General features: G+C 33.2%; 1 protein-coding gene across 2 annotated transcripts in view; it reads left to right on the plus strand.

The window, feature by feature from the left end:
- The window catches only part of LOC118179412 (uncharacterized), a 52,222-nt gene extending 48,559 nt beyond the window's left edge, over nucleotides 1–3,663 (plus strand). For both annotated transcript variants that reach the window (XM_085823897.1, XM_035348581.2), the window contains exon 5: nucleotides 2,346–3,663. In XM_085823897.1, coding sequence (XP_085680023.1) covers nucleotides 2,346–2,540 — 195 coding nt within the window. In that variant the 3' untranslated portion in view covers nucleotides 2,541–3,663. The remainder of the gene's footprint in view (nucleotides 1–2,345) is intronic.
- Nucleotides 3,664–10,368: the final 6,705 nt, after the last annotated feature.

Below are 10,368 nucleotides of genomic sequence, written 5' to 3' on the forward strand. Positions count from 1 at the left end.
AGACCTGAATCGGAACAGGGAGCTTACTAAAGCTATGTTCAATAACTGTGGGAAGTAGAGAAGATACACAAAAAGGGTATACAAAACCCTTTATTTTTCACTCTTTACAATAATTTCCGTACTTCGGAATACAGAGACCAACTGCTTGTGGTCTGAACGTAAGAATATAAAAATATTTAACTAAACTCTAACTTAACTTTGGAATAATAAACAAGGGCCTACGTGGAAGATTGGCCGTATATTAACAGGAAGCCGTATGTAGTACAGAGAACTGTTAACACTACAATACGTTTAAAATTATCAAGAGGATTAAACCTCTGGCCTGGAAGGCAAACAGCAACTGAGTAAAACTTCTAAGACAAGCGGCCTGCTTCGACTAACTTCTTCCTTTCTCTCGCTTGGCAAAAAGCCACAACTTAAGTACTTGGCGTTCGCCAGACAAATTTTGCATAAATAAGTTAACGCTTTTAATTCTGGCCGGAAGTAGAAAATAAGAAGTGATAGTAAAGATTTAAAATAAAATAAACGTTAGTAAAACTTAAGATCCTTACAAACTCACCCAAAATGGGTGGCGCATTACCATAGGTAGATTATGAAGCACACAGGTATGGCAAAAGCATCTGTGTCAGTGATAGTCCACATACTGGGATACAGAAAAATTTGTGCTCGCTAGAATTCCAAGACTCTTAAAAAGGGAGATGATGTGAACTAGGAAGAACGTGTGTGATGGTCTTCGGCAACATTTCTCTTGGGATTTAAGTCACTAGTGATTGACCTTCAGCATCACAACTGAAGAAAATGCAGCATTGCAGGATGTAACTAGAAGGATAACTGTATATTTTCGGAATGTCTTGAGAATATCCTGAGATGTGGCATTAAGCACTTAGGAGGAATGGCTTAGGAGGTTAATGGGATATTTCGGGATGTCCTAAGGATATCCTGGACATTAAACATTCGTTTAGGAATTTAATGGGATATCTCAGGACGAACTTTTTTTTTTAATCCTAATGGCAGATTGTTAACAATTACAGTTATAACAGAGTCCATTAATGTATACTAATGCCAGATGTGATGGTCTCTTTATTATGGAGGAACCTAATAGGTGAGCCACCATTGCCCCCAATAAAGGGACGGACAGTTACAACCATGCCTTCTCCGGGATTCGACCCCTGGCCCTTCGGTATCGCAGTCAAGCTCCCCTAACCACTATACCATCTAGGCGGCCCTCAGGATGTACTAAGAATGTAGGAAATTGGACTCCAAATCCTAAAATAATAAACCTTACTTTGTAGTTGGACCTAGAGAGGATACCCTGAATATATCCTGGGATGTGACATTAAGTTCTTGGAAAGATGTGCTTAGGAAAATAATAAGATATTTCGGAATGTCATAAGGATATCGTAGGATGTGATGTTAAGCATGGAAGGAGTGTTGGGAGAATGTGTTTAGAAGATTAATTTAATATTTCGGGATGTCCTGAGGATGTAGATAGTTGGTCTTCAAATCTTAATAACATCTCTAACTTTGTCGATGGACTTCGAGAGATTGTCCTGAGAATATTTTTAGATATAACATTAAGCACTTGGCAGGATGTGTTTAGGAGGCTAGGGAAATATCCCGAAGGTGTTTCTTGTGCTGTGTGGGAACGTGCGAAACCTCGCTGTCGTAAACTAGTTTCTTGTAATTAGTGGTAAAAAAAGAAAGTTACCAGATTTCATAGGTTTCCGTATATTTGTTTAATGTCATCCCTATCGATCCACATGGATTGTCAAATCTTTGTCGATTCGCATGGAGCTGATGTATTAGCCTTTTCCCACCAGTCGTGTTTACAGATCTATGACCAATTACTGATATATTCATTTCTTATCTACAGCTCTCTGAGACTTATTTAAAAGTTATACCAGAGCATAAATAATCAAAATGGGAAGGAAAGCACAAGCTCAGCACCAGATATAGATATTTTCGTGCCTAGGGCAAATAGCGTGCTTGGCGCCTTTTGATATAATACGAGTAGTGTCATACAAGCAAATAATATTTTGACAAATTTGACGTTTCATAAGCCTAGCGTTCATGGGTGGCTGTTATAACGTATCGCTTAATCCAGTGCCGCACACATTAGTTATTGCGAGTAAAGTCAGTGAAAAATTCTGACAATAGTTATGGCAAAGAATCAAAAGTAACATAGAAATCCATCTAAGAAATCTCGCAATCACTAATATAAGTATCTTTGTTTATTCTGTGTAATATAAAACTAAGTATACTTTCACGCAACATTAAAAATGTTAGTATGGAAATTATTATTTTTCATTGTCTGTTAATAATTTTTTTTTCCTAATTTTCCTTAGGTCTTTCACAATTGTGACATGGATATGACAAAACATAGTTTCATGTGTCCTAATGGTACAATATTTCATCAAGAACTACACATCTGCGATTGGTGGTATAATGTACGATGCGATGACTCGCCTGAATACTTCAGTCTTAACTCTGGCTTATTTACGATTGATCAGCATCACAAAGACTCTCCGAAGCAGTTCTAAACTCGTCAAAACTTAAAGATTAGTGACTTAAATACACTCAGCGATATCAACACTCCTTGAGCGAAAAGTGTTTAAAATGCTTAAAGTGCTTGGAAACTTATTTTTAATGAGAAAATTATACCAGATTTCATCAGTTCAGAAATTTTAGATAATGTATATTTGAGCAAACTTTATGTCTCCACTAATTTTAGTATTTTGTTTTATTTGAGAACTGATATTTAGTTTTAATTAAGTATGATAGTTAAAAAAATGTTATTTTAAACCATACCGCTTTAGAGAACTAAAACTTTAATGAAGAATTAAGCCCCATACGAATAGAGACTTAATGTTCATTGCTTAGAAAAATGCAGAGAATTTACTAAAATTGCATGGTATTCTAACAACATTTGCTGCTTTAATTCAGAAATAATTCCCTGAAAACTTGGCCAAGAATGGATATTTTTCATATTTGAATAGACTAGTAATAAAATTTAGTTTTATGCAGCCAAAAATAGCAATAAAAAAAGGAGAACATTTTCCTCTAATTCTCAACTAAAAAGTATCACCGGCTTTATATCGGATAATGTTTCTCAAAGTTTTACAATTAATTCTCTTATGATTTTTCTATACAAAATGGTAGTCAACTGTTAGCTGTAAGAGTCAAATTATCTAAAATAATTATTCGAAAAAATTTCTTAAATTTACAGGTGATAATAAGATGCATTATGAAATATACAGTAATCGGTTTTATTACTTTAAAAGTTTAATGTTACGTAAGTATGAAACTTATATAAAAGGTACTTATATAAGAGGAAATTCTATTTGGAAATAAAATATACACAAACAATTATAATCCCACTGTTTTTTCTGACAAATAAATTTCGAAATTATGTTTCTTGAAAGGTGCCATAACTTAAAATTAAGTAGTAAAATCAATAAAAAAAAAACCATCTCTTTTCTTTAAAAGAAAAATTTACAATTGCTAATGATTATTCTTTCGGATGTAATAATAAGTAACTATATATTGTATTTATGCTTGTAATATGTGTGTTAACAACTTAGTGATTGGCTGGCCAATCACTAGGTTCTCTTTTGTAAATATGTGTAATGAATTTATATTCAATAAAGAACTTTCACTCCTGCATTGTGAATCTTTGATATTGAAACACTTTGTTAGTTATCGTTTAGTGGAACTTATTCAGAATGAGTTGCAGGCATCAAAATTATTGAAAATTAAAAAATCAAACTGTTCAGCTGTATAGACTTTCTTCATGGCTTTGCAAATTTACACAAACAATATTTTTAGAAAATTAGTTAATTAAGCTAGGTAACTTAGTTGAATAAACAATTAAAGCTAGGTAACTTAGTTGCTGAAAAGTTTCTTTGTAAGCAAATTTCGCAGTATTTTTTCCAAAAATATAACTACATACATAAATGCAAATAGAATTTATGTCAGTATAAAATTTCATGTTTAATAGAGAATTTAATTATGAATATTCGTCAGGCTGGAATTAAAATTGTTGTGATTCAGGACTCGCACACATGAAACTCAATCTGTGTTCGCCTATGTTTCTTATTGCATTAAATTATTCTCAGAGGGCCAGTTTTAAATAAAGCTGCAAGTTTATTTTATGAAGCAAGTTTATTTTTATGTTGAATCTTTAATACTCTTCTGTTTTCTATTAATCTCACAGAAATGCTAGTTTAAATTAAGGGAAAGTATCTTAGTTCTGTTGCACGTATCAGCATGCAAAATGTCATTAATTTGTGTTAACATTTTAGTTTTATGATTGCAAGCCGAAACACAAATAAATGTTTTTGTTTTAGTTGATCTTACGACTTTTACTCTCACTTTGTGTTGTTGGATTATGCTTTGAAGTCTGGCAATGTTCCCCGTTATTTAGATTAAGTGTTAATTAGCCAAGTGCAATTAGTATGCAGCCTTAAGCAAAAGAATAAGCTAAATCAGATTAAAATATTATAGAACAATAATGTACACTTAAAGTAAGAAAAATGCACAAAACATAAAAGAAGATAATTATTTTTCTTTTTAAATTAAAAGATGAAATTATCCATGTAAGTTTTGTAAAATAATATTATGCTCAAAAAAAGAAAGAAAATCTAAAAGGATTCAGATTTTAACGTCGCACTAGAGGATTTGTTAATGTTTTATGTCCTCGATGAGCATTCCAGGTACCAATCTGCTCTTAGACTCACTTCTGCTAATACAAATTTTTTGTCTGTTTTGTTTTATTATTAAGTGTCTGGAATTATTCTGTTGGAACTTACGCCACATGAAATTCAACAACAAAATCACAAATTTTTTAACAGCAGCATACTTTTAGAATTCCTGGTAGAGTGTTAAGTGTTGGCATACATTTTTCTATTTTTTTCCCAGTCTTTTCTAATTTCATCCTATTAATGTTCAAATTTCTTAGTAAGATAACTTACAATTTTTTAAATCGTTTTCTTATTAGCCTTTATCAGTTTATTTACTAAACATCACATTCTTCGCACCTTACGTCGCATAAAATTCAGTGACAATGACAAAATATTTACATAAGAATCTTTGGAACTTTTTTCTTCGCCAGGATTTATAACACAGACATTTGTTTATATATTGACATGCAACATTCCATCGCAATCAAATATCCAAAAATTCAAAAACGGCTGATTGAATTAAAATCTTAAGAACAAAACATCGTTTCACTTTTGGCACTGAATCACAAAAAATGTGAAAGCGCACACGACTTCCTGACTTGTTACAAAATCTAGAAGATATTGGCAGCTGCATTAGACCCGAAACAGCAATGACTTCTGTTGAAATTCTATTCAACTTCGTCGACCTAGGAAATCGAATATAATGATAAAATAGCACTCCCAAAAAATAAGCAATGAAATACGATAAATAATTAAATTTTCGCAGAAACAAAGTAAAATTACCGATTTTTTTAAAAGACTTACAATGTGCATAAAAACTGATAGTTTGGATTATCCTTTTTTTCTCCCCCCCTACAATTATCCGGGATGTGTTTCCTCGGCATTAGCTCGGATAATCGAGAGTACTCTGTATATTTTAAGAAACAAATAACTGGAAGCTGAAGGAAAAAAATTTTTTTCAAGTTATATTTTTAGCTTAAAAGTAAAGTGAGAAAAAACTATGCTAAAGAAAAGTCACAGCTATCGAAATTATCTGTTTGCTTCAATTCTGTACTGCTAACAAATGTCACATGACATGCATGCTGGATGCTGCAATATTCAAAAGTAGCTGACCGTTACTAGACTAATATACAAGGCATAGCGTATTTCCATGGAATAGTTTTTTATATTCCCCAATTTAAGTTTCACAACTTTTATATTTAGTGCATTAATTACGCGCATTGAACATCTTATATATATGCGGCTTAAGTGTTTGTCGCCGATAGCTTATTGGTTGCTTGCGTAACTGTACTAGGCAATGGTTTCTCATACACTTGGTTTTCAAATCCATGTTCAGAATTTTCTTTTATTGTTGCCAAAACTAGATACGAAATACAATGTTACCAATAAATGCATTTTCCTTTAAAATTGTTAAATCTGTTTTTGTATTTTAAACTGAATTTTCAGCTGAACGCAAATTGAGCATGTCAGGGGGAACGTGAACATTTGTTTGCATTAGCAATCATCTGTTTTTGAAATGATTTACAACTGAACGCAATAGTTCGTGAGTTCTTGTCCAAGAGTTCGTGAAAGAACGGACATAAAATTTAAATTAATTGATGGTCCTCTGCAAGGCGAGCTTAAAAATGATGGAAAGATCTACACAAGAAATGTTGTGTACAAAGAGATCTTTGACATGTGAATTAACATTTTATTATTTAAATCACCTTTATTTATTGAGCTAGCGGTGACTCTTAAGAAATGCACCGCCAGTGGTTTCCTTCATTGCACTCTACTTTAAGGAATTAAGCAAGCAGAAGGGGGAAACCCCGTGGGGCGGTAAGCAAAGGGGCGTCCTCGCCGCCTGCCCTGGGTAATTCATTTTGAATTAGCATACACCTTTGCACAAATCATTTTAATTACAATTTACAATATCTAGAATAGCCGTCATTTCGTATGACCGCCAGGCTTTCTAGTTACTGAATATATGAACAAAGCTATCTTAGATCAATTATATTTAAAAGGGCTAAAATTACTTGCAAAAAAGGAGCATAATGAACAAAAAAATGTTTTATATTTTGAAATCCAAATGCAATTTTTGTGCATGCTTTTAGTTTAAAAATGAAAATAATGTAATGGACTAATACAGGAATGAGTTACCGGAGACTAATTTTTTTAAACATATTTATTAGATTTAGATTTTTTTATATATATTTCAATGACATAGACGTAGATGTTAGAGAAAGAGAAGGTGTTAAAGTTTAATGTGAAAAATATGAACCTTTTATTAAAAGCAACATAAGAAATAGCTGAGCAGAGAATGAACAAATTGATTTTTTCAGTATTTACATTTTGCTATATATTATCCAGCACAATTGATTTTATACCTCTTTCAGTGAATAATAATAATATATGTGAGATAAAAAATGAAATTATTAGGCCATATTTCCAAGCTTTTTCAAAAATGGTTATTTCATATTTTCATCTGATTGAAGCATTAGGCAAAGTCCAAAGTAAACTTGTTTTGAGTTTTGGTTTATTTGATATGGTAAAGCACTCGAGTCTTGCCTGAGTAAGGGCAGGAAGACGTTCGTGAAGGAGTTTTTAAGGAAAATCGGTTCTTATCCAGGTTATCCTTGGGAAAAAATACAAAACCGCCTATGCAGCTGACCCTTTCGCCTGGAATCGATTTTAAGTCGAACTAACAGTGTTCAACGACTTTACCGCTCGACAGCTGCTGGGTTGCTTCACGAACAGTTTGCATTGCTTAAAAAGATTGAAAATGAGGAAATCAAGTAATAATGCAACTGAAATGTAAGAAAATTTTGATTCAAATAATTCTCTCAGATAATTTATTCTGAAATAATCAGCTTCCTAGAATATACTTTGACAACTCCATCTTTCTAAATATCGCTAGTTCTTTAATTTGCATGTATAAAGTTTTCCCATGAAAAAGCACTTTATTTAAATTCTTTCTTCAAAGCATGCGTGTTAATTTGCGTATTTAATTGAATGCAACAAATCACACAAGAGATATGCCCTTAACGGTAAAAAAATCTTTCCTGAAAGATTTTAAAAAGAAAAAAAAAACCCTCTCATATGCATTTGTTTGATGAAAACCTCGAAATCATTTATTCAGTCAGGGCCTTCCCAGCAATTCAAGTCGGATCATACTACTAGTGTTTAGCCCCACGTAGGCCTACGATGTAATTATTTGCATTTATTTTACTGAGTGACAAAGAAAGCTGTAAATTGTTATCAATCTTCTGTCTCTTACTTTTGCATATTCTCAGCATGGAGTACTTAAGAGACTGAATTCTAGTAGTTTGAAATGAGTTACAGTCCACACGAAGGGTGTGGTTACTTAGGTATTTTTCCGATAGGTGCGTTGAATACGACTGATTTTCGCTTAAAAAGTCCTCCACAAAAGCATACCCTTTTAGGCAGATAACCTTTTTGTTTTTTTACCATGTCCAAATAACCTAACTTAACCTTATGATTTTATGTCTTTGTGAGGCTTTATTTTATTTTCCTAACAGTTAAACTTATTTTGGAAACAACCTTTCCTTTAAACTCTCATTTTCCAACCCATGCTTTCCTGCCAGAATTAGATTTCAGTTTCGCACGTTATGCAAAGTAGGATAGAAAGCTACTATTTAAACTGAGGTCTGAATTACGTCAGACAGTACCAGTTCGGCTTCAGACACGGACATTCAACTACTACGTAAATTTTAAACATCATTGAAACAATAGGAGAAGCCTTTACTAATAAATCATGCATAGCAGCCTGCTTTTTAGATATAGAAAAAGCTTTTGATTGGATTTGGCATACCGGTTTAATTTACAAAATAACTTCATCAGGTATACCTCAAGGAATTATCAGATTATTCAGTTCATATATAAAAAGTCGAACTTTTCAGGTCAGAGTAGGGCAAGAATTGTCAAACAATATCTCAAAGCTGAAGTCGCTCAAGGCTCGGTACTTGCACCGACTTTTTTTAATTTATATATAAATGGTCCTCCAGAACCACTTTTGTGTTAAAACAGCCAAATAGGCTGACGATACCATTATTATGTCACGTTCACGCAAACCACAGCATGCCATAGAAAATTAACATTTTGAAATTAACTACATAAATCTCTGTAAATAATGGAAATTCAAAATAAACACCAGTAAGAGCAATATCGTCCTGTTTAAGAAGGTATCGTGAAAATCAGCCAATTAATATTAACATTACAATAGATAATTCTCCACTTCCACTTGTCAGTTCAACAAAATATCTAGGAGCCATTCTAGATGAACAATTAACGTTTAAAGATCATGTGGCATATACTTTAAAGAAAGCCAGCGCCGCCTTCATGTCGATCTACAATTTAATACCTCCTAGACGGCAGTACTTATCAGGCATTCTATTTCTAATTGAATTTCATCCCGGGTTATATGAATATTCGCGCCATTTTACAGTAGATACAAGACAGTGAGAGATCTTCAACGTCTACTCAGCAGAAAAAGAGAAAAAAATGAAGCTGTGAATTGGAAAGATAAGAAGGATATCCGTTTGATGAGTACAGTCCATAATAAGTCTATGACTGATGTTGAAACACGGAAAAGAACTGTAAAGAACCCAATAATTGTAAAAGATTACAACAACAAAATGGGAGGAGTAAACCGCCTAAATCAGATGTTATCAAATTAATCCTGCTGTTAGAAATAAATAGAGATATTATTACTTGCGATTATACTCATTTGCGGTTTTGCAACTGAAGATGATGGTTCGGTAAAACCATCGAAACTAGTCCTGTGAAAATTTTGTAAATTAACGCTGATTTTTGTTGTTTGACTTCTGAATTAATATTATTACTTTTCCATTATATTTTATTCCCTTATAATTTTACTTAATATTCATTGACATTCATCCACTACGAAAGTTATGTATGGAAAATTATGATGTACAGAGAAAACAACATTACACGCTATGAAGAACAGACGGCCGCTGGGGAAAAATTTTCGCTGTCAGGAGAGGACGGCGAAATTCTATCCGCGGGCCGGATAGAACCTTTCGGCGGGCCGTAGTTTGCCCATCCCTGGTTTAGAAGTCTTGTAGTAGGTGTAGAAGTAACCTGTATAAGTATTGTGTTATATATCTTTCAACTTCAGTATTGATTGATTTGTAGACTTTAGTAGGTAAGTAACTCTTTTGTTTGACGTCACCATAATTTGTCATATTTCAATAGGCTTTCACCCTATTTCAATCTTGGATGGGGGATATGATGTATGGGTGACGACAAACAACGAGATGTATAGAGGGCGCTGGCTCTTAATCTGAAGGGGGCAAAAGTTTTAGTTTCCAAGAGGGAGACCGACAGAGAGGTCATGCGGAAGGCTCGTGGAAACCATTAAGGAAAACGAAATTTACTTATATTACTTTATATATTTCAGTTATTAGTATTGTAGTTTAGTATTAGTTTTGTTTTTGTGAAATAAATGTTTAAAAATACAAGAAGGTGGAGTTATTTCTCTATGAGGCGGTGGATGAAGAGAGGGATGATATCACAGAGGGGAAACTAGTATTACCACTTTTCCCAAAAATGGTCCACTTATTGTCGCATTATTTATAGAGGGCGCTGCAATCACTAGCTTTCTGTCTTTTCGTAGTTTTGCATAGACAGTAATAGCGAAAATACTGATTTGATATAAATTTTCATTATG

The sequence above is a fragment of the Stegodyphus dumicola genome, chromosome 9, assembly GCF_044657685.1.
Source record: "Stegodyphus dumicola isolate Sdum_Otavi_A_Nest chromosome 9, ASM4465768v1".
Lineage (NCBI taxonomy): Eukaryota > Metazoa > Arthropoda > Arachnida > Araneae > Eresidae > Stegodyphus > Stegodyphus dumicola.